The 24,268-nt window shown below is 39.3% G+C and overlaps 2 protein-coding genes across 2 annotated transcripts in view; one reads left to right on the top strand and one right to left on the bottom strand.

The window, feature by feature from the left end:
* The window catches only part of Ance-3 (angiotensin-converting enzyme Ance-3), a 181,790-nt gene that overhangs the window by 154,608 nt on the left and 2,914 nt on the right, over positions 1 to 24,268 (bottom strand). Inside the window, exons 2-7 of the mRNA XM_069502319.1 lie at positions 13,246 to 13,404; positions 11,768 to 12,008; positions 11,163 to 11,245; positions 10,082 to 10,288; positions 8,850 to 9,019; positions 7,842 to 7,966 (exon numbers count right to left, since the gene is read on the bottom strand). Of these exons, the coding sequence (XP_069358420.1) occupies positions 7,842 to 7,966; positions 8,850 to 9,019; positions 10,082 to 10,288; positions 11,163 to 11,245; positions 11,768 to 12,008; positions 13,246 to 13,404 (985 nt within the window). The remainder of the gene's footprint in view (positions 1 to 7,841; positions 7,967 to 8,849; positions 9,020 to 10,081; positions 10,289 to 11,162; positions 11,246 to 11,767; positions 12,009 to 13,245; positions 13,405 to 24,268) is intronic.
* Positions 3,935 to 7,034, top strand: LOC117987268 (UPAR/Ly6 domain-containing protein crok). The gene is made up of 3 exons (XM_034974226.2): positions 3,935 to 4,048; positions 5,459 to 5,620; positions 6,369 to 7,034. Exons 1-3 carry the CDS (start codon positions 3,988 to 3,990, stop codon positions 6,581 to 6,583), a joined length of 438 nt encoding a protein of 145 aa, XP_034830117.1. The 5' UTR covers positions 3,935 to 3,987; the 3' UTR covers positions 6,584 to 7,034.

Raw genomic sequence — 24,268 nt, 5'->3', positions numbered from 1 at the left:
CCACTAACGAGAGTGTAAACAACAAAGCGTGCTTCAAACGAGAGTGAAAACAAAACAAAGCTAGTTTGTTTGTAATGCGACTCGTGATTTCTGCTAAACCCCAATTTAGTGGTCCGAAAGTTACAGGCGCGTGCCTGGGATTGAACCCCAAACGCGCTGAATTAGAAGCCGACGTCTCAACCACTACGCTATTATTGCTAAAAATCTAAATAATATATAAAACGAAAAGGTGAATGACTGACTCACTGACTGATCTATCAACGCACAGCCCAAACTACGGGACGGATCGGGCTGAAATTTGGCATGCAGATGACTATTATGACGTAGGCATCCGCTAAGAAAGAATTTTTGCAAATTCAATCCCTAAGGGGGTGAAATAGGGGTTTAAAATTTGTGTAGTTCACGCAGATGAAGTCGCAGCATAAGCTAGTCTGTATAGTGCGAAAAAAATTATTTCCCACGCGCCATTGTGTCCAATTTCATGTCAAAAGTACGATTTTAGTCCCAATTTTAAAAGTGAACCGTACTTTTGACATGACAGTTGACCCATAGAGTTACAATGGCGTGTGAGCAGTCATTTTGAACGGACTATACCTACAAACAAAACAACAATACTAGCTGTCATCACGCCGTAAAGTGTGCCACTAACGAGAGTGAAAACAACAAAGCGTGCTTCAAATGAGAGTGAAACAAAACAAAGCTAGTTTGTTTGTAATGCGACTCGCGATTTCTGCTAAACCCCAATAGATTGGTCGCAAATAAACTTGACCCCGTTTTGCGAAGTGCGGACGGACGTACAATAAAAAAAAACTTTAGAAACGTCGATGTAGAGTGTACTGGATGAGACATCACCACTGAGCACGGGCAGAATGAACCAGAGTGAGGGAACTTTCGGTTTGATCCTGAATCGACGATATTATTATTTATTTATTTTATTTTTATTCATTATAGGTGTACGCTTGACCACAATCACACCTGATGGGAAGTGATGATGTGGCCTAAGATGGGACGCGTTTACCTAGAAGATGCCTATTCACTCTTGTTTTAAAGATACCCGGGTTGTAATTGGTAGGAAACACATATCGCGGAAGAGTATTCCAAACCTTAGCCATACGTATGAGGAATGATGACGCAAAACGTTTCGTGCGTGTAGATGGAATGTCGACGACATAAGGATGGAAACTCGCCCGACGTCTTGCGATTCGGTGGTAAAATGGTGAAGGGGGGACAAGATCGAAAAGTTCCTGAGCACACTCTCCGAAATATATCCTATAAAACACTGATAAGCCGGCGACCTTGCGGCGGTGATCGAGACTTTGTATGTCAAACATTAGGCTATGGTAAAATCAATAAAGACTACTTTAGGGCTATCTGCGTCAAATGTACTAACATTTGACGCCTGCCAGTGATGTCGAAGCCTCGACGTTTTGTTAGAAGTTCCCTAACTGCCTGTCTCACGGGTCTCCCGTCAGAATCAGAATTTTCGCGCAAACTCAATTTCACAATTTCACTAAGAAAATTCTGGTGTTTACCAATCCGTGTGAACTCAGGAACCTAAACAAAATAGCAGCTAGCGTTTTGCGGGGAAATTTGAAATACAAAATTTAAATGCATTTTTAATGCACTTATCAATCGATTTTTTTTGTGAATTTTTTGGTAGTTCATTATCACCAACCGATGGACTGATGACCTGAAGGAGGTAGAGCGGAGCGGGTGGATAAGGAAGGTGGAAGGCCGTATTTGGTGGCGCGCTCTTGGAAAGGCCTATGTCCAGAAATGAACGCATACAGGCTGATGGAATAGAATGGAAAAATTATCACCAGGATCACCCTATCGCATTGCAAGCATCGCTATAATATTTCAGTGTCACATCCAGTGTTCGCACCATCTGCGTGGAGGCGCGCGCGCAGCTACGACGCAGCCGAGATGCGCGTACGTTACATAATGCAGTACCGTAATCGCTAGTATTAATTTCCGTGAATATACTATTACCCGTGCAGCAAAATAGTGTGCAATCATAATATAAGAATAATTTCATCTTCAGCCAGCGTGGTTTTTGATGGGTACACCGTACAAAGGAGAGATACATCCCGGCGACCTACGAAAGCTTTATCTAGGAAAGTCAAAGTGATTTCACGGAATTATTACAATACCAAAATCCACGCGGATTAAAGACGAGGCTAGTCTATACTTCCATACTAAGTAATATTATAAATGCAAAAGTGTAGATACCTATCACTCTGTCTGCTAGCTTTTCACGTTCCATCCATTCGACTGATTTTTACGTTTAGTATAGAGATAGCTGGCATCTCAGAGACGTTTACGGATTAGCTGAAAACATTTATTTGCTACAAAGATAGCTTGCATCCTTGAAACAGATATTAAGTGTATTTGTTTCAAGGAGGCTCATTTTTATCCCAGAAAATCAAAAGTTCCAATGAGATTTATAAAAAACCTAAACCCACGCGGACGATGTCGCGGACATCTTCTATCTGTTCATACCTTCCACTATCCATTCATCTATTAATCCTTTTATTCATTCAGTTACTCATCCATTCATTCAATCTGATACTTCGCTTTCTGAATGCACTGTAATACGTCGAACGAGCGCGTAATGAAACTCTACAGCGTACAGTTTCTTGACACGTAGCCTGTTCTAAATATATAATTCATTCATTCACCCTTTCATTCAATCGGATATCTTCTCACTGAATGCACTGTAATTCGTCGAACGAGCGCGTAATGAAACTCTACAGCCTACAGTTTCTTGACACGCAGCCTGTTCTAAATTTCGCAACATGGGGAACTCGGAATATCGGATTAAATTATGTAAATCGATACCTGAGCTACTCGTTTGAATTATATATGTTTGTATTGTTTAACATTATACACCCCAAACTTCCGATTAGTACGTGCGGTACAATTCTTATAAGACTAGGTACCTACTTATTTTTACGTGATTAGAATTTAGTTATGCAATCAAAAAGTTATAATATAAAATTATCAAATCCTATTAGTGTGTAACCTAAAGTCTTGTTTTACCTAAAGCGAAGCTATAAAGCTGTATTGCAACAAAACAGTACAAATTTAAAAATATAAAAAACAAAAGGAAAACAATCAAATAAATGTTTTTTATAATAAGCTTCCAGAAGACATATTGGAGATGTCACTCAACAAGTTCAAAGTTTCATAAAAGGTAAACTTATTGAAAAGTCCTTTTACAATGTAAAGGAATATTCGAATGATAAGAAAGCTTGGGAATGAGCTGTCTTAACAGCTTTGTGTTTGTTCTAATAAGTTTAAGTGATTTTGTAAAGTGGATATAATAAAAAGAATACCCGGCTGAGTTTGTTGTTGGCTCTTCTCACACCTTTTGACAATCAGTAAGCGTAACATTTTACCTATTCTGACTAAATAATTTGAGTTTTTGAATTTTGAGTTTTGAGTTTTGAATGTAGCAAGAATCATCTGCAGGCTGTCATATCGTAATATTCCAATTCGACAGCACGATGCTTATTATTGGAGCGTGAAATAAAACACGCGTGGAAGCGCTTATGCTAAAACGAGCGTAATACGCGCAATAAAACACTAGTCTGGAACCACCTTTAGAAGAGCGACACATCGTTGCTCGCATGCTAAACACAATCCAATACCAATAACCATTTGCCTCATTTTGTAGTATTAGTGATTTAGTATTTTTCAAACCCGCAATGTATAGCAAAACTTGGGTCAATGCCCCACCTACGACGCGGTATTGACTCCGAGTGGCCTACTTACGCAACGTTCCTTACAAAATATAGGAATTTTTTTATATTTTTTACGTGGTTTTTGTGATATCATATCAGTAATCATCAGTACTATCACCCTGTATAGTATAGTATAGCAATCACTGGACAACAAGACGCCTATAATTAAGTTACAAGTTATGGGGCATCAAGGTAATTCAGTAAGGGCCATCCCTCGCTTAGTGTTACTAGTTCAAGTAATATGACATCAATACCAAGTTTTGTGGTACTTCTGTTTTCTTTGATATTGTGTTTTAAATTCGGTAAGCCTACTTGTTAGTGAAAAAACCGGCCAAATGCAAGTCAGGCTCGCGCAATGACGGAACCCTCATTGCGCGAGCCTGACTACTGCAGTCGTATTTTTTCGACATTTTGCAGGATAATTCAAAAACTATGACACTTGAAAATAAATAAAAATCTGTTTTAGAATGCGCAGATGAAGACATTTCATATGATACCCCACTTGATATATTTATCTTACTTAGACTAATTATTAGTTCATGACCACAATTTTTTTTTGTGTGATTCACGGTTTTCAGATTTTTCCCCAAATGTCAGGTATAAGATCTACCTACCTGCCAAATTTCATGATTCTAGGTCAACGGGAAGTACCCTGTGGGTTTCTTGAAAGTACTAATTATTTGTTCATGAACACATTTTAATTTTTCTCATGAATCATGAAATTTGACAGGTAGGTCACAAATAAAGGAATAAATCCGAAAACCGTGAATTTGTGGTTACATCAAAAAAATGCTCACGAACTAATAAATAATATTTTCAACTTTTAAAGTAAGATTACTATACCAAGTGGGGGTATCACATGAAAGGGCTTTATCTACACATTGAAAACAGATTTATTTTAATTTTTATGCATAATAGTTTTTGATTAATCGTGCAAAATGTAGAAAAAAAAACTATAGTACGGAACTCTCGGTGCGCGAGTCTGACTCGCACTTAGCCGGTGTTTTTAATAATAATATAACTTTATTTAATTTTTGGGGAGAAATCCAACCTATACCAACAGGTTATATATTCCAGGTTTCCAGGTTATATAGGTATATTCCAGAGCTAATATCGAATTTCATCGTTGCCCTATTAAATTACGTGTGCCCTTCCAAAGCAAATTCAAGCCAAGTTCAGCATGACAAGTAATCCAATTCTCTGCGAAGTGAACGTAAGGTTTCTATTATAACATGACTGTAGGTGTTTCCTAATTCCTACCAGTAAATACCGAAATTAGAACAGGCAAAAACATTTTGCTACGACTTTATAAAAGCTGACTCGGTTTTTAGGGTTCCGTACCTCAAAAGGAAAAACGGAACATTTACAGGATCACTTTGTTGTCTGTCTGTCTGTCTCTCTGTCAAGAAACCTACAGGTTACTTCCCGTTGACCTAGAATCATGAAATTTGGCAGGTAGGTAGGTCTTATAGCAGACATTCGGGGAAAAATGTGAAAACCGCGAATTTGTGGTTACTTTTGAAAAAAAAGCAATGGCACCATTTTTGAATGTAAAAAAATGTGTTTTTAATTTTTTTTTAATCGTCTTGTAATAAATATTATTAGCGTAGATTTAACAGGTTTAGAAGTGATGTAATCGTTTTCCTTAGCGACTATTATGATAAGATTAGCTCTTATCGAAGTAGTATCAAAAACTATCGTATCTGTTGCAGCCTCGGCCATCTTCTGCTATGACTGCAACAGCGCGTTCGATTATCGCTGCGGGGAAAACTTCGACCCCTTCAGCCTGGGGGTCGTCAACTGCTCCCTCAGAGACCCGCCCGACCATATAGAACCCGTTGAACCTACCTTCTGTAGAGTCATTAAGATGGAAAGTAAGTATATGTACCCTTCTCACTCTGAGAGGAGACCCGTGCTCTGTAGTGAGCCGGTGATGGGTTGATCATGATGATGACGATGAAGTATATGTATCATCATGACCAACCCATCACCGGCTCACTACAAAGCACGGGTCTCCTCTCAGAGTGAGTGAGTGAGTGAGAGTGGTTTTGGCCATAATCTACCACTGGCCATGTGCGAATTGGTAGACTTCACACGCCTTTGAGAAAATTATGGAGAACTCTCAGGCATGCAGGTTTCCTCACGATGTTTTCCTTCGCCGTTAAAGCAAGTGATATTTAATTAATTAAAACGCACATTACTCCGAACAGTTAGAGGTGCGTCCCTGGGATCGAACCCCCGACCTCCGATTAGAAGGCGGACGTCCTAACCACTATCTATCTCAGGCTATCAAAGCTTTTTTAATAGCATGCAGATAGCTATTATGCCATAGGCATCCGCTCAGAAAAGATTTTTGAAAATTCAACCCCTAAGGGTCTGAAATAGGGGTTTGAAATAGAGCCTCAATAGCTCAACCGGTAAAGGAGTGGACTGAAAACCGTAAGGTCGACGGTTCAAACCCCGCCCGTTGCACTATTGTCGTACCTACTCCTAGCACAAGCCTGACGCTTAGTTGGAGAGGAAAGGGGAATATTAGTCATTTTAACATGGCTAACATTCTTTATAAATAAAAAAAAAAAAAAAAACTTATTTTGACATCACTATAAACTTTCTTTTTTCCAGTATACGGCACTGTGCGAATCGTCCGTCAATGCGGGTACCTAGAGGAGCAAAACGGCGAACATACATGCAGAAGGCAGACCGGAACCGGTGACCTCTTCGTCACCTATTGTACATGTGACACTGACCTCTGCAACGGTAGTACTGGGTTCACAGATAATAAAATTGTACTCGTACCAGCGACCATTTTATATGGCCTCTTTAAATATTTATTGTGATGAAATTGTCAATTGTATTATGAATTAATGTCATACCCTAAGATTTTTCTCTGCTTATAATATAACTAGCTTACAACTACTCCGTTCGCGTGGAATAGGTACACCAATTTCGAACCCCTATTTTATTGAACTTTCAAAAATTCTCGGTTAGCGGATGTCCACGTCATATAGCTATCTGTATGCCAAATTTCAGCCCGATCCGTCTAATAGTTTAGGCTGTGCGTTGATAGATCAGTTAGACAGTCAGTCAGTCAATCAGTCAGATTTTCTTTTAATATATTTAGAAGATCCTGAGAACCCGGCTGGGTTATCAAAGATTCTTAATACGACATAGAGTGTTAATTAAGAGAAGTTATTTTATTTATAGCAAATAATTGTTATTGTTAAACTTGTAACTGCCATAAAACATTATGTACGTACGTCTGTTCCTATTAAATGGTACCGAACGACAGTGGAATTTTTCTGCCATTAGCGCTGAATGTCTAGTCAAAGTAAGTAGGTATCGTCGATGATATAAAAACTCAATTGCCCCATGTATGAAAGGTTGAATTAAATTAAAAAAATGAAAAAAAAACTTAAAGATCCCTTCGAAAATTGCAATAAAGTGAAAAAAGTCGTCTCATCTGTGAGTTTCCGTGGCGTGCGCTGCCTTAGTTATTAGTTACACGAAAACAATGTTCGGTGGAATTGTTCCTCTTAAACAGCTCTTAAAAAAAAGTCCGCGATATTATCTACTATTACCTACCAAGTAAAGACTTTTTGAACTCGAGGATCCAACTCCTCTACCTTGATGCTGTAAGGAATTGCATTCCTAAATCGTGGTGATACCATGCGTTTAAATGTTTTTACGAAATTCGGTACTGACATATCTTGCATCACGGGGACGGGCTACTACGGATAGGTTTTTTTTTTAATAAAGAATATTAGCCATGTTAAGTGACTAATGTTCCCCCATTCCTCTCCAACTAAGCGTCAAGCTTGTGCTAGGAGTAGGTAAGACAATAGAGGACCGGGCGGGGTTTGAACCGTCGACCTTTCGGTTTTCAGTCCACTCCTTTACCCGTTGAGCTATTGAGGCTCAACGGGTACTATATAGGGTATATCCCGTATATACCCTATATAGTACCCGTTGAGTATAGGTTACTTTTTGTCCGGGAAAATCAAAAGTTCCCACGGGATCTTTAAAAATCATTTTAATCAATTATTTTAGCCTAGTTTTATTATAAAATTAGGCTAAAATAATTGTAAAGTTACTAACCTGGGTTAGCACCATCCCGGAACACCTTGGGCTGGTCTTTGTACGCCAAGAAGTACTCTACATGCGCCATCTCGTGGTGAGCCGTGATCAAGTCTTTCATATCCGGGTGGGTGCACATTTTGATGCTGTTGGGGTAAAATAAACAAAACTATCATAAAAATGTTAATTATCTTATTACATGAAGTGTTTATTTTAGACTAGCTTATGCTCGCGACTTTGTCCGCGTGGACTATACAAATTTCAAACCCCTATTTCACCCCCTTAGGGGTTGAATTTTCAAAAATCCTTTCTTAGCGAATGCCTTCGTCATGATACCTATCGGAATGCCAAATTTCAGCCCGATCCGTCCAATAGTTTGAGCTGTGCGTTGATAGATCAGTCAGTCAGTCAGTCAGTTTCCTTTTCCTTTTATATATTCAGATGAGAGTCAAACAGTAGTGACTGAACATACCTACTATTCATAATATAGGATTTATTATAAGTAGGTACACAGTTCTGTTACAAGACAAATCGATCCCTTTTTCAAATTTACTCACTCTATAGAATCATTAATGATCTCAGACTGAGAAGAATTTAGCCGCTTTTATTGCTAAATGTTCTTGTGCCGATTGGGTATTTGCCTACTTTTGAATTTGATAAATATTATTACTTTATTATAAACTAGAATAAAAGTAATGACGTACACTGAAAAAAATATTAAAATCCAACAAAGATTTACAAAGTTACAAGCATTTTAATTTTGGAGTGGAAGGGTCTTCTATCCCTTTCTCACAAAACGAAAATTTGTATGAAACCGCACGAAGCTACTATGGCATTAGTAGGTGTGACGTCAAACTGGTGTATCGCTATCTCTGTCTAATCAGAAATATTTAAATGCTTAAATAACGTTTTTTGTTATTTGATCGATTTAATTAGTTTTTTCAGTTTACGTCATTATTTTTATTCTAGTTTATAATAAAGTAATAAAAAAAATTGCAGTCAAATACCCAATTGGTTTGCTCAACGTACCGATAGTCATGGCCATTGCAAAAGTCCCAGGCGGATGGCTGACAGTGAATGTGTCTGTTTGCGGGCTGCTCGAACAGACTCAGCGCCCAGAAGTCCTGAGGCATCGCTGTCATGTTCATGGAAATGAAGAACTCTTCTGCCAGTTGGAAAATTGTTAGTGGTGTGTAACCCTGGAAAAGAAAAGATAAGATAAGATAAAATTTGTTTGGCACAAAAATCTTCTAAGCGTTAGGGCGCGGCGTCCACCTTCTAGTCGGAGGTCGGGGGTTCGATCCCGGGCACGCACCTCTAACTTTTCGGTGTTATGTGCGTTTAAGAAATTAAATATCACTCGCTTTAACGGTGAAGGAAAACATCGTGAGGAAACCTGCATGCCTTAGAGTTTTCCATAAAGTTCTCAAAGGTGTGTGAAGTCTACCAATCCGCACATGGCCAGCGTGGTAGACTATGGTCAAAACCCTTCTCACTCTGAGAGGAGACCCGTGCTCTGTAGTGAGCCGGCGATGGGTTGATCATGATGATGATGAAAAATCTTCTTCTTCTTCGTCGTAGCACTCTTGGCAGAGCGGTCGTGGTCATCACGAATTAACGTCTTTGAGGGCAGATGTTATATGCCTCACGAGCATTCGCCACTTCTCCCTGCTGGCCGACACGTGGCACACTCGTGCAAAAGACCGCCCACAGCAGACTTAATTTGGTCGGTCCATCGCATGGTCGACCTTCCTCGCTCTCTGGTGCCTTCTACCTTGCCCTGCACGACGTGAGACGTGTCCAAAGAATTTTAGTATGCGACTCTGTACTAACGCCGAAAGACGTTGTTTAGTGCCGAGTTCTTAGAGTATAGAGACGTTGGTGCAAAAATAAAGGTGGTTAATTGGCACAAAGGATAAAACAAATGAGATTTTATCGCGAGAAACTGAAAAAAAAATATTGCCCGCGACTTGGTTGGCGTGGATTTAGGCTTCTAAAAATCCCGTGGGAACTCTTTTTTTTTTCAGGAAAAAAGTAGTCCATATCCGTCTTCGGAATGCAAGCAATTTCTGTACTAATTAGATGTTGGCAACCACTTATTCAGTGTGGAATTAGGTTCTTTAAAAATCCCGTGGGAACTCTTTGATTTTCCGATAATATAAAAAGTAGACTATGTCCTTCCCTGGTATGTACGGGGTCCCGGGGGGATGAGCAGGGATGGGCGAAAATCTTCCCTCGCTTTTTTTTAAAGTCATATTTACCTGTTGTACCATCTCCGGCGTAACATCGACGAGATTCTTCCCAGGGTAAGGCAGGGTAAACGGCACAATACCCGACCAGCTCTGACCCCACATATCACCGAGTATGTGAGCAGGGATGGGCGCAGATCTAGAGATCCTCTCAGGGCCGTACGCTTCTCGGAGACGACGGCGGACGTAGGCGTGGAGCAGGTCATATACGGGTTTGACCTGAAAAAAAGACAAGACTAGCTTATGCTCGCGACTTCGTCCGTATGGACTACATAAATTTCAAACCCCTATTGGCTATTTTACCTCCTCAGGGGTTGAATTTTCAAAAATCCTTTCTTACCGGATGCCTAGTTAGACGTCATAATATCTATCAGCATGCCAAATTTCAGTTCGATCCGTCCAGTAGTAAGAGCTGTGTGATAGATCAGTCAGTCAGTCAGTCAGTCACCTTTTCGTTTTATATATATAGTATTTAGGACTTTTAATGAAGCACTAAATAAAAAAATCCGGCGGTTTGAACCTTTATGTTTTGCTGTTTGTATTATGTATGTCTCAATGTATATATCTCAAGTTAGTAGGTTATCTTTGCTGAAAATCAGTAATAAAAATACCGTTGCGTTTACAATTTAGAGATTTTACATGTAGGTTTTCTCTATGACGGACGTAAGGATTTTCAAAAAATTTCACGCAAGCAAAACTGAAACGGTTTAGCTAGATAACACTAAAATATAAATTAAGACTGAGTAAGTAGATATACTTCACACTAGCTGATGCCCGCGACTTCGTCCGCGTGGAATTAGGTTTTTAAAAATCCCGAACTTTTTGATTTTCCGGGATAAAAAGCCTATGTCACTCTCGGTCTTTATTTATACCCATGCAAAAAGCACGGTAATCCGTTGCACCGATGCGACGTGATTGAATGACAAACCAACAAACCAACAAACTTTCGCATTTATACTAAGGATACTGATTTTACAAAGAAAACTTAGGTAGGTAACTTAATAATGTAGGTAACTTAATTTATTACTAATATGTTACTACAATTTTGGTACTTGAATAATAAAAATAAATAAATAAATAAATAGGTACACACCTGTTCCCAGACATCTTCAACCTCTTGCCTCATGCTTACGGACTCATACGGGAACATCCAATACGCTGAAGCGTCAGTGAAATCTGCAATAAAATAAGCAATATCTCTCTTGTATTATTCTAAAAAAAAATCGTTCAATTTTAACGCCTTGTAAAAGTTTTGGGTGGCTCATTCGTATAAAATATTGCTTGAATAAAATATCAGGCGTTATAAAAAAGTTTGATGTCTTTTCAGATTAATAAATTTGTTAGTCACGACTGAAGCTACCAATTGGACAAGATCATAACCTATAGTCGACGCATTTTAAACTGAGTCGTCGAGTTATCTGTCTGTTTCGCTCGCACTTACAGGTCGTAGGTAAGTGCGAGCGAAACGAGATAACTCGACGACTCAGTTTAAAATGCGTCGACTATACCTAGTGGTTATGATCTTGTCGTAAGCTAAGCTTGTAAAGTAACCGTGCATATTTGTAGAAAAACCCGTATCCAAAACTGAAAACTAATCACTCGTCCAGACATCCTGGAGCTCATCCCAGTCCCTCAAGTAGGATATGATGAACTACAGCTCGATTGGAGGTGAAGGCTAAATAAAAACTGTAAACTTACTATTGAGCCTAGCAGCCTGGTTGGTCAAATCCACCAGCTGTTCGTACAGATCCCGAATCCGCCTGCCAGTGTTCCTCCTCCACTCCGTCCAGACATGCTGGAGCTCATCCCAGTCCCTGGAGTGGGACATGATGAACTGCAGATCGGGTTGGAGGTGGAGGCCGCATTTGAAGGGCTCGTTGTATGCACATATCTCTGCAGTGTTGTACACTGCCAGCATGTCGTTGATTATGCGGTTGTACTGGAAAAAGTAACACAATGAACAAATACTTATAAAACTTGGACTCAGAACCCTCAAAAGCAGGCACCAGCACCCGAGAAAGAGGCGATCTAATTGAAACTTACAAAATACTAAGTAAATATTATAATGTCCCAAATTTTGAGAGCATGTTTCCGAGAAGGAGCAATCCTAGATTTAGGGGACATGATATGAAGCTACAATATCAATTGAAAGAAGAAAGAAAAGACGTTTATTTATGCAATTGCCATCGTCAAATCCATTAAAACACTTTCTGACCAACAGAGTTATTCAGATATGGAATGAATTGCCTGAGGATGTGGTTATGTCAAGTTTTGTTAACCAGTTCAAGAATATATTAGACAAACATTAATTGGAAAACTCGAAGTACCCATTTCTGATTGGAAAAGAAATCCTGGACGGAAGTTACCCAGGACTTATAAGCTGGTCTCGATTCGTGGTTTAGTTTAATATATATAATTATTAGTGGTTCAATAAGTTTAACTAAAATCTTTGAGTCTTATTTTATTGGTCTCAGTATATTAGATTTTTTTTCAGATTATCTTTCTGGATTTAGATAGCAGCAACCAGATAACCAGAATTTCTACTCCTTGGGTAGCAGTGTATAATAAGATATCCATACTAATAGAGATTATTAGAGAGAGAGAGAGAGAGAGAGAGAGAGAGAGATTAGGTCATTAAGATAGCACCCCTGAAAGGACATAGGCTACTTTGTTAAATTAAAAAGTTTTCACAGAATTTTAAAAAACCTAAATCAACGTGGATGTTATCGTTTGCATTATCTACCTACTTAATTTAGCAAAGTTGTGACAGTAACAGTAATTTTAGAAAAGATTCACGTCCTAGCGACTAGTGTGTAGTCATTGATAGTCTCCTGGGAGCTAGCACGGCAGTCGTGACTATCAGATTACGACAATCGCAATAGGGTCTTGGACTGTCGTAATAAAATAGTGTGATATTTTGTATAGCGATAGATTATGGGGCTAGAATTCGGTTGAACGGATGGGCTATGAAAGGCTAGCAGACAGACAGACGGACAGACAGACACACTTTCGCATTCATAATATTAGTATGGATAGATAGAAAATGTCGGCTAATCAGTTGTGATGGTGATGGTCACCATGGAGCTAGGAATCAGCTTAGCTTTTTACTAAGCACAATCTTACTGTCAAAATGGTAAAGGTCAGAATAAGAAAGGAGATCTTGATTAATGACTTACTCTGTCTAGCTGGTCTGCAGGTAACGCAGCGGGTCCTATGATGGAGAGCATACGCAGCTGCCTGAAGGTGCCGAAATCCCTGATGGCTCCCCGAGGCACCTGCTGTGCCGCCTCCCACAGTCCTCGCTGGAAGAGCGTGTAGCGTTGCTGTGCTTCTAACTGAAATGATTAAAAAATCTTGAATTAGACAAACAATCTATGTTAATATTAATTAAACATGCGAAAGTGTTTGACTGTTTGTCACTTTTGCACGGTCCATCCGCTTAATCAACTTTGACGAACTTTGGAGACGGACAGCTTCACTTCAATAAGTAAGTATTTAAGTATAAAAGTTATGTCATAGTTGTTGTATGTTAAGTTATATGTAGTTACGACACCACTATGTCACTCTCCAAATCTCCAGGTCTTTAACTATATCCATGCAAAAATCATGTCAATTCGTTGGCACTCCGTTGCGGCGTGATTGAAAGACAAACCAACAAACAAAAACACTTTCTTAAAATTTTGCCTATGTCCTTCCTCGGGATGCAAGCTATCTCTGTACCAAATTTCGTCAAAATCGGTTAAACGGTTGGGCCGTGAAAGGCTAGCAGACAGACAGACAGACACACTTTCGCATTTAGAATATTGAGTACCCATGGATTTAGTTTATCCGTTATTTAAAGATTTCTTGTACATTTACGATACCTACAAGTCAAACAATTGGACATCAAATCCATAATACCATGGAAGTTTCCAGGTTTGTAGCCTGACATGTCGTCAAAAATTTTCCCTTTTCCATTATGCAAAGATGTTACCTTGCAATACCTTTAACGGAGGCTTTAACTGCGCCAGTTGACACGTCCGTCATCCCATTCGTCATGCTTGATGGGCTCAACTCGGCCCTGAGCTTACAAGCCATTATGTTGACGAAAACGGTGTATTATAGATACCGAAAGATGACCTCAAGTTTGTAACAGCTGATTTATTTAACTGGTCGTTTATTTTATTTTATTCATATAGATGTTAGTCCTTGCCTGCAATCTACACTGGTATATTAAGTGATGATGCAGGCTAAGATGGAAAAGGGCTTATCTGGAAGGGGTATGGCAGTTTTCATAGAACCCACTTTGGATTTAGGTTTTTAAAAATCCCGTGGGAACTCTTTAATTTTCCGGGATAAAAAATTAATGAGAAGGGTTTTAAGTCATAGTCCGCCACACTGGTCAACGCCGATTGGTAGACACACCTTTGAGAACTTATGGGGGAGGTTTCCTCGATGGTTTCCTTCACCGTTAAAGCAAGTGATATTTAATTACTTAAAACGCACTTAACTCCGAAAAGTTAGAGGTCCTGGGATCGAACCGCCGTCCTCTCAAATAGTAAGCTGGCTATCACCACACCGCACTCCAAGCAAAGCTCTCTACATCGCCTGCTGAGTGATTCTGAGCTATTTTATGAGGTCCATAGTTAGCAATCATGTCTTGAATCCATGTCATCACTGGCAATACGCACTATTCGAAGACTTATCAAAGAAGAAGAAGAAGGAAGATATCTCGAAGATTCCCAAACGCAGCCCAGCCGAGTTGGATTCGCCGGCTGACCCCTTTCTCGAAATTGGACCTACTTATAGTCCGCGACAGGTCGAGAGGGCAATCGTGACGCGGCCGCCCCGCACAGCCGCACGTCACTCGTGCTCGCCCGCACCGGGTTAGCGCATGGGCTGCGCGGGTGTGCGGGACGTCCTCACCCCGATTGCCATCTCGACCTGTCGCGTACGTAATACCTGCATGTTTGTCCCAGGTATAATCTGATTAGCGTGCAGGTCATAGAGGCTTACCCCAGTTGTAAGCTCAATGCATATTTTTCATTGTGACCTGCCAGTAAACAGGTTCCTACCTAACTAATGCCTACCCTGGCTTCAAACCCTGTGCACGCCAGCACTGATATATATGCCTTAGGTAAATAAACCATTGTTTACGACTAAAATAACCCAATGATCAGCAAAACCATCGTTGCGTGTTAACACTCAATAGCCAGTGACGGCGATGTAATGACAAGTCTAAATTAAACGACATCAGTGCGAGGACAAGCGGCAAAACAATGAAATTACAATGAGATTACAGGTAATTGTTATGTAACTCGTGTAATAATTACAGTGGATTACAGTGACTCAGTGATGGATGATGATGACTATTTATCACGAAGAATGATTCAGATTGCGGTTAGGTATATTCATCAATCATCATGATCAACCCATCACCGGCTGGCTGACTACAGATCACGGGTCTCCTCTCAGAGTGACAAGGGCTTTTGGCCATATAGTCTACCTACCACGCTGGTCAAGTGCGGATTGGTAGATTTCACACACCTTTAAGAAATAATGGAGAACTCTAAGGCATGCAAGTTTAATCACGATGTTTTCCTTCACCGTTAAAGCAAGTAATTAATATTTAATTACTTAAAACACATATAACCCCGAAAAGTTAGAGGATTAAAATGTGTTTAAAATGAGGAATAAAAACACTTTTTTTGTGATGTGATCACAAATTCACGATTTTTAGATTTGTTTCTTCACTTGTGCTATAAGACCTATACCTATCTATTAAATTTCATGATTCTAGGTCAAAGGGAAGAATAGCTATAGAAATTTTGCATAGGTAGGTATACCTACTTAGGTTTTCTTTACAAATTGAAACTAAGAAAAGATTGAATTCCATCCGAACGCAGCAGGGGCGGGTTAGTTAGTTTTACACTAATTACCTACTTCTAGTCATGGCGCTTAGTAGACGTCATTTATTATTATAGTGTGTAAGTGTACGTCTATTGTTTTTTATCGAAAATATGTTTGAATTAAAGCAAGTCACGGATAGCTTAAGGAAAAAGGAAGTCGCAGGTATGTTCCCACGACACCAGGCTTGCACTTGAATCCGGTTTAAGTATCAATTATTGTGTTAAAACGAGCACTGTGGCCGAGGACGGAAACTAGATTGTGGTCGAAGACAAGAATTCTAGAGGTTAATGCTATTAAATAATATTATATCTCATCGTCAATTCCTCAGTGCTTGAAGACGAAAGTCGTTAACCAGTGTGTTCTTCCCGTCCTCATCTATGGTACTGAAACGTGGACACTGACAAACGGCCTTGTTCACAAATTCAGTCGCTCAGCGAGCTATAGAGAGGCCGAGGGCTATGTTAGGAGTTTCCCTGCGTGATAAGATCCGAAATGAGGAGATTCGCAGGAGAACCAAGGTCACTGACATAGCCCAAACTATTAGCAAGCTGAAGTGGCAGCGGGCAGGTCATGTCTGTCGTAGAGGCGATGGCCGTTGGAGCCGGAAAGTCCTTGAGTGGAGACCGCGTTTAAGCAAGCGTAGTGTGGGACGCCCTCCAGCACGATGGACCGACGATATAAAGAGGCTGGCGGGAAGTGGCTGGATGAGGAAGGCTGAGGACCGGGTGTGGTAGCGCTCTTTAGGGAAGGCCCTATGTCCAACAGTGGAAGTCCACAGGCTGATGATGATGATGATGATATCTCATCAAGTTCAATTGAAATGCAGTACACTCGACCAAAATTGCCGGCGCACGTGGGTTACCTGTTTACTTTCATCTGACATGAGAAAGTTGAGAGGCACGACGATTTTCATCGAAATCAAGCGCGCGAAAAGGGTTTACGAAAAGTGTTTTTGAGAAAAAAATACTAAACATATAATTATTTTCCAAAATAAAGACATTTCAACTAATAAACTAAACAAAGTAGCCTATACCCAATACCCATGCAAAAAATCACGGCGATCCGTTGCTCCGTTGTGACGTGATTGAAGGACAAACAAACACTTTCGCATTTATAATATCGGTAGTGATTAACATGAATAAGAAATCAATAACAAACAAAATTAAATAAACTTAAATCTAAATTAAAAGTTATAAAAACATTTGAAATTAAAACTAAAACAAATTAAATTGAATCCAATTTTTTTGTCCATCTGCCACCAGAGTGGTGGTGTTACGGTACGGTTGCGCAATAGGTACCACAGCAGGGTGTCGTGCGAATGTCCTCAGTGCGACAATGTGAACTGTGTGAATTGTCGCCGATTGTGTGTTGGCGGCATTGGCGCTTACGTGTGTTTAGTAATGGCTTTACGTGTGTTAAGTAATGGCTAAGAGCTTCTTAAACTAATAAAGCTTTTTTTTTTTTTTTTTATTCACATACAAGTTAGCCCTTGACTGCAATCTCACCTGGTGGTAAGTGATGATGCAGTCTAAGATGATAGCGGGCTAACCTGGAAGGGGTATGGCAGTTTTTAGTAAACCCATACCCCTTTGGTTTCTACACGGCATCGTACCGGAACGCTAAATCGCTTGGCGGCACGGCTTTGCCGGTAGGGTGGTAGCTTAAAACGCACCTAAGACATCTTGCAAATCTTCATCATCATCAACCGATAGACGTCCGATGCTGGACATAGGTCTCTTGTAGGGGCTTCCACACGCCACGGTCGCGCCTGAATCCAGCGGCTCCCTGCGACTCGTTTGATGTCGTCCGTCCACTTTGTGAGGGGTCTTCCAACGCTGCGTCTTCCGGTGCGAGGTCGCCATTCCAGCACCTTGAGACCCCAGCTTGCGGTTGCACGAACTATGTGCCCTGCCCGTTGCCACTTCAGCTTCGCAACCCGTTGAGATAAGTCGGTAACTCTAGTTCTCCTACGGATCTCCTCATTTATTTGATCACGTAGAGAAACTCCAAGCCTAGCTCTGTCCATCGCCCACATTGCAAATTTTAAGCGCAACTTATTCAAAACTAGTCAAGTGCGAGTCGAACTTGCACACGAAAGATTCTGTACCACAATACAAGATATCGAATCTTTAAGAAGAGCAATCTCCGAGTTTCATGCACCTCTAACTTTTCTAAGCTAAGTGCGTTTTAAACAATTACTTAATTCTTATTAATAGGTAGGTATCATTTTTGGCGCTATGGGTGAAGGAAAACATCGTGAGAAAACCTGGATGCCTGCGAGTTTTTCTTAAAGTTCCCAAAGGTGTGTGAAGTTTGTCAACCCAGCGCGCGTAGTGGACTATGGCCTAAACTAAACCGTTCTCATACAGAGAGGAGACCCGTGCTAAATAGTGGACCGTCGCGGCCGCGAGCGTGGCAAATAAGTTGAAATGATAATATTGCTGATGAAATAAAAGACCATTTTTTGATAGAAACCATTTTGAAAACTATGATCCAAATCACTACCTACCCATAAATGCGAAAGTGTGTTGGTTTGTCCTTCAATCACATAGCAACGGAGCAACGGATTGACGTGATTTTTTGCATGGGTATAGTCAAAGACCTTAAATAGAATTTTAAAGACCTGGGGAGTGACATAGCCGACTTTTTATCTAGGAATTTTCAAAAACTTAAATCCACGCGAAGTCACGAACGTCAGCTAGTAAAATAAATATTGGTGTTATCAGTTATCACAATCCAACAATGACTTAACATAAGTCGTAATTCATTCATAACACGAAATGAGTTCAAGTTTACCAACAAAAGTACAGTCGAGTGAAAAAGTGGTAATAAATTCATAATTCAGTGTCAGTTTCACGGCGCTCGCGCAGACTAGATTAGTTTAGTTTTCTTTGTTGCTTAAGTTTGCGGTTGACTAAGTGTTGCGTAAGTCCACGATAAATAATGATGACGTCTTATTATGATTTAAAGCTGTGATAGCCTATAGTAAAGCCTAGTGGTTAGGACGTCCGCCTCCTAATCGGAGGTTGGGGATTCGATCCCATTCGACCTCTAACCTTTCGGAGTTATGTGATATTAAAAGTTGTTTTGAAGTCTATTCTGTATTTTTTAGTCTTTGTCATAGTATTAAGCAATAAAGATAAGTAAATAAATAAAATATCACTTGTTAACGGCGAAAAAAAAAACATCATGAGGAAACCTGCATGCCCGAGAGTTTTCCATAATGTTCTCAAGGGTGTGTGAAGTCTGCCAATCCGCACTTGGCCAGCGTGGTAGACTGGGGCCTATAAAACCCTTCTCACTCTGAGAGGAGACCCGTGCTCGGTAGTGGGTTGATCACAGAAATATTTTGTAATATAATATTAAAAATTGTCCTTGAAAATCAGTCTACCCCAACTTGCTAAAAAGCTTTCAATGTAGTACAAATCTTTCTTTATGTAACATTTTCGCAACTTCGTTTACTATAATATTTCCAAAACTTCAGTCACATTTTGCACCTTATGGCGTTGTGATAAGAGTTAAAATTAATGTAAAAGTGCAGACGCTAAATCTGTTCGTCTATTGAAACATGAGGTCAAGATCATCAATTAGCACTCGGCTAAAACAACGTGGGTTGTCTGAAAATCTGTTACAGTGTACAGTGGTGAGAGAAATTGTTTATCCCTACCTATATTTTTTTATAGACTTGACTATGATTTTTTTTTATTAAGATACAAGTTGGCCCTTGACTGTAATCTCATCTGGTGGTAAGTGATGGAATTGGGCTAACCTGGGCGGGGTGTTGCAGTATTTATTAAACCCCCTTAGGTTTCTACACGGCATAATACCGGAACACTAAATCGCTTGGCGGCACGGTGTTGCCATTACGATGGTAACTCACGGCCAAAGCCTCCCGCCGGACCAGACCAGAAATTTAGAAATTCCAAACCCCAGCTGATCAGTTAAAATGGTTGGTATACGGTAAATAGATAACGACGAAGTTAAATGTATCTACAGTATTATAACTAGCTTACCCCCCCCAGTTTCGCGCAAATAGAATTTCTGAAAATCCTTTCTTAATGGGTGTCTACGTTATACAAAAAACTTTCAAGCCAAATCTTAAATTTCTATACCCAGCGGCTGAAGATGTGTATTATTTTAGTCATTTAGTTTCTCCTTTTATGCCTAGAATCTTGAATCCTAGATCAAGAAGTAGGTACAGTACCTACTACCTCCTTGCAATTTTATCTTATGTTCGTGGGACTCTAGCCATTATTCATAGAGGATGTAGTTGTAGATGCTATAGAGTCTCACATTGACGGCGATCGCATACCTACACATTTGACATGTGTAAGTCCAGTAGGGCGATTGTCTAAAACCTGCATCAATCATTATTACAATCTCAATTGTTCTGATTGGCTGAATTTGTGCGATTCTTCTTGCAACAATGCATTGTGGCCAATAGTGAGCGAGCATTAACCAATCAGAGATGATTGCGATCGTGACATTGTAGCTGTCAAACAACCGCGGTAGGGCCACGGATCGTAATGGAAACTGACATCAGCGTAGGTGTGTTTTTTGCCTAACACTTCTCTTCACAAGTGTACCCAAAATGACGCCTACAAATAAAAAAAAAATCTTACTACTAGTGACAAACGGACCAAGAGGGTTTCATGCCAAATACTTCTCTTCACAAATGTACCCAAAATGAATACCTACCAATTTCTAACCAAGTTATAGTTTTGCAATGAGCAAGACATGTAAAAACTGGTACAGTGTCACGACCGTGAGAACTGAGCCCAAGGTGAAGGTGCCAATCGCATTAACCACTATTGTCCGCCCTCAAGGGGTAAAAAATAACAATACAGAACAAAATACCAAATCTTAATGTAGCTAATAAGCGCTGCATTATTTTTTTCTTACCCAAATTATGATAAATTGTAAATTGTAATAAACGAATTAGTATTTCCTTATGGGTTCGATTGCGTAGTTTGCAGCCGTTAACTTTTTTTTACCTACTTCAAAAAAGGAGTTTTTCCCCATTCATCGGAATCTTAGTTTTTTTTTCATGTACCAAAATAGTAGTTACATAGTAATAATAAATTAAGTTACATTGGAAATGCTTATCTCTAAACAGAGATTTCTTCTAGCTTTCCATTCAAGGTTTTGAGTAAGGAGTATCAAGAAGTGGTATAGGTCTTGCGGTTAACGGTACTACAGAATAACTATAAAATGAAAACAAGAATCCTTAGTTTATGTGTGTTCTCCGATTCCCGATTACTCGAAGACGCGTGGACCGATTTGGAAAATTCTTTTTGTTTGAAGGGGTCCACTTCCGAAGTGGCCTCATATAAATTTGGTTAAGATCTGATGAATATCTTCGAAGATAGATAATGGAACTTCTTAACGGATAAGAGAAAATTGATAGCGATCAGTGTAGTAGCTCAGTAGGTTTTTAAACAGGCATAGTATATTTTAATACATAGGGCCGTTTTTTTATGTATGTACATTTTTTCGTGGTTTCTTGACCAATTTGCAATGGATGTTTTGATGAGTTAATATAAAATCCTTTTAAAAACTTTGACTTTAAAAGCTTCCATACCTACATATATATTTTCATATCTCGGTATCTACCATAATACGCCAGTTATCTTTTCTGAAAAGATGTTTATTCTTACTGAAAAGATAACCTTCTCACGTATCAATAGAATCATTCGTCATCAGGAGTTGACGTGCTGTCACGTAAAGTATTGTTCGCTGTAAGTCATTTCGAGAACATTTTTTGTATGTTTCACTTGATTGATGATTTTGGACCTCAATAATCTACTCTAGGTTACCTTAATGTACAAGTAGGAAAAAATCTTTCAATAGCTTTTGTTTTTTATTTTTATTTATTCATTATAGGTATACGCTTGACCACAATCACACCTGATGGGAAGTGATGAAGTGGAAGCCTAAGATGGGACGCGTTTACCTAGAAGATGCCTATTCACTCTTGTTTTAAAGATACCCGGGTTGTAATTGGTAGGAAACACATATCGCGGAAGAGTATAATGTAACTGCCTACCTATAAGTCCCGCAAATTGCTAATGCGTGTGGCCGCCATTTAGTGACGTCAGCACTAGACTGAAGTTTTGAGCTGATAGTATATTTTTCTTAGATGAATATCTCTATGATATTTTTACTTAAATATACGTCAAAATGACGTCATTACGATGTTAATGAGACATGGTTCCAGCGCAATAGCAATTTGCGGGACTTATACCTAATAATTTTATCATATCATAAGCTGTATAAACAAACTAACAAGACATACTTACTCGTATTTCTTTTGGAATCAGTATTCACTATACATAACATCATAAATGCGAAAGTATGTTTGTTTGTTGGTTTGTCGTCCAATCACGCCGCAAGGGAGTGAACGCAATCGACGTGATTTTTAGCGTGGAAATAGTTAAATAAATAAATAAATAAATAAATAAAATGTTTTTAATTCGACCATCGAGGATCATATTGGTGTTAGTAATTACACGAAACTTAAACCTATTTGTTAGTAAAATATCTATAACTATAAAGACACAGCCTAACTTTTCTCCGGAAAATTAAAGAGTTCCTAAGTACGACATTTTTAAAAACCTAAATCCATCCGAACGGAGTTGCGACCACTCATGCAGATGAATAGCGAGCATCATATTCTTGGTACAGAGATAGCTTGCATCTAAACTACTTTTTATCCCAGAAAATCAAAGAGTTCGCATGAGATTTTTAAAAACCTAAATCTACGCGAACAAAGTACGGGCATCAAATTATTAATTGTAGAAACAAAGATTTCGACGAGTTGAGAGCCTCCTCTTTTTTAGAAGTCGGTTAAAAAATAAAAACATTTTAAAATATAATCTGATGACAGAGATGCACATCTACATTAATATTACGAGCCATATCAGATAAAAGCCTATGAAAACTTAATGGCCTACAAAATACAATGGCGGGCCTTGGAGTAACGAATTATCTCATTGTCCATTGGTCCCAGGCCTTATAGGTCACAATCCCCCTTTATTTGTCACAATCACGCTCGAGGATACTGGTTAGTGCCGCCATTTTGATTCGCGACGCCATATTGGTCAACCATTTCGCGTTTCCTCATTAATGTTTGTATGCGTGGAAGTGTGGGACAATTGTATTTTGAAATGAAACGGGGATCATTTTAAAATGTATCACTACTCATATTATAAATGCGCAAGTGTGTTTGTGTGTTGGTTTGTCCTTCAATCACGTCAGAAGAGAGCAACGGATTGACGTGATTTTTGCATGGGATGGCTACTTTTTATCCCGGAAAATCAAAGAGTTTCACGGGATTTTTAAAACTAAATCCACGCAGACGAAAACGCGGACCTCAGCTAGTAGTATTGTTCTTCCACTAGGGATGTAAAAGGAAGGAAGAAAGGGAGAGAGCGTGAGGGAGAGGAGGGGGGAATATCGTGTTATGTGGAGTTTCTACGCACTAATGAGTAAAGTGTGGAATTCAAATCCCTATTTATCCAAGTACCTAATTATCCTTACAAATTGCTGAAGATCTGACTAAACAGCTCCCATACCCCTATCAGATTAGCATAATACTGCATCATCATTAATTAAATCACTCGGGATCATAACCTAGAACAACCTATCATTATCAATCATAAAAAACCGCAAATGCACTATAAACTGTTAGATCACAGAAATAAATCTAATTACGCATAACAATTAGAATATATCATATCTCTATTAGGTATTATAAATTACCGTGGGAATCATAAACACATGTAGATCACTTCCTAGATTAATCACGCTTAAAAATAACAATACCAATAAACAGTTGGTACATTGATAAGATCTTTGCATTGATTGATAATAGTAATAAAAAAGACTTGACCACCTTTAATATATTTATTTAATATATCTTCAATATTTTTTGTTACCATAACTTTAATGGTAACAAAAAATATTGATAGTGGTTTTTTTTAATCCCGTGGGAACGTTTTAATTTTCCGAGATAAAAAGTAGCTTATGTCCTTCCCCGGGATGTTAAACTGTTTAGCCGTGAAAAGTTAGCAGGCAGACAGACTCACTTTCGCACTTATAATATTAATAGGTATGGATTTACATGGCGGCCATTTTGATTTTTTTATTATTTTGCTGTAGCAGCAATACTCAATGTAGGACACACATGGTCAATGCTCTGACTATTATGGTTCTTGAGATAGGTACGGCTGCTGACAGACAGGCAGACAGACGGCCGGGCAGACGGACCGATTTAATAATAGGGTCCCTTGGGGTACGCAACCATAAAAG

The sequence above is a fragment of the Maniola hyperantus genome, chromosome 12 (genome assembly GCF_902806685.2).
Source record: "Maniola hyperantus chromosome 12, iAphHyp1.2, whole genome shotgun sequence".
Classification (NCBI taxonomy): domain Eukaryota; kingdom Metazoa; phylum Arthropoda; class Insecta; order Lepidoptera; family Nymphalidae; genus Maniola; species Maniola hyperantus.
This window is presented reverse-complemented; position numbering and strand designations above follow the sequence as displayed.

Coding starts and splice junctions, on each gene's coding strand:
- LOC117987268 (XM_034974226.2), top strand. CDS start 3,988: ATGACATCAATACCAAGTTTTGTGGTACTTCTGTTTTCTTTGATATTG. Junction 4,049..5,458: donor GATATTGTGTTTTAAATTCG/GTAAGCCTACTT, acceptor TATCTGTTGCAG/CCTCGGCCATCTTCTGCTAT. Junction 5,621..6,368: donor TAGAGTCATTAAGATGGAAA/GTAAGTATATGT, acceptor TCTTTTTTCCAG/TATACGGCACTGTGCGAATC.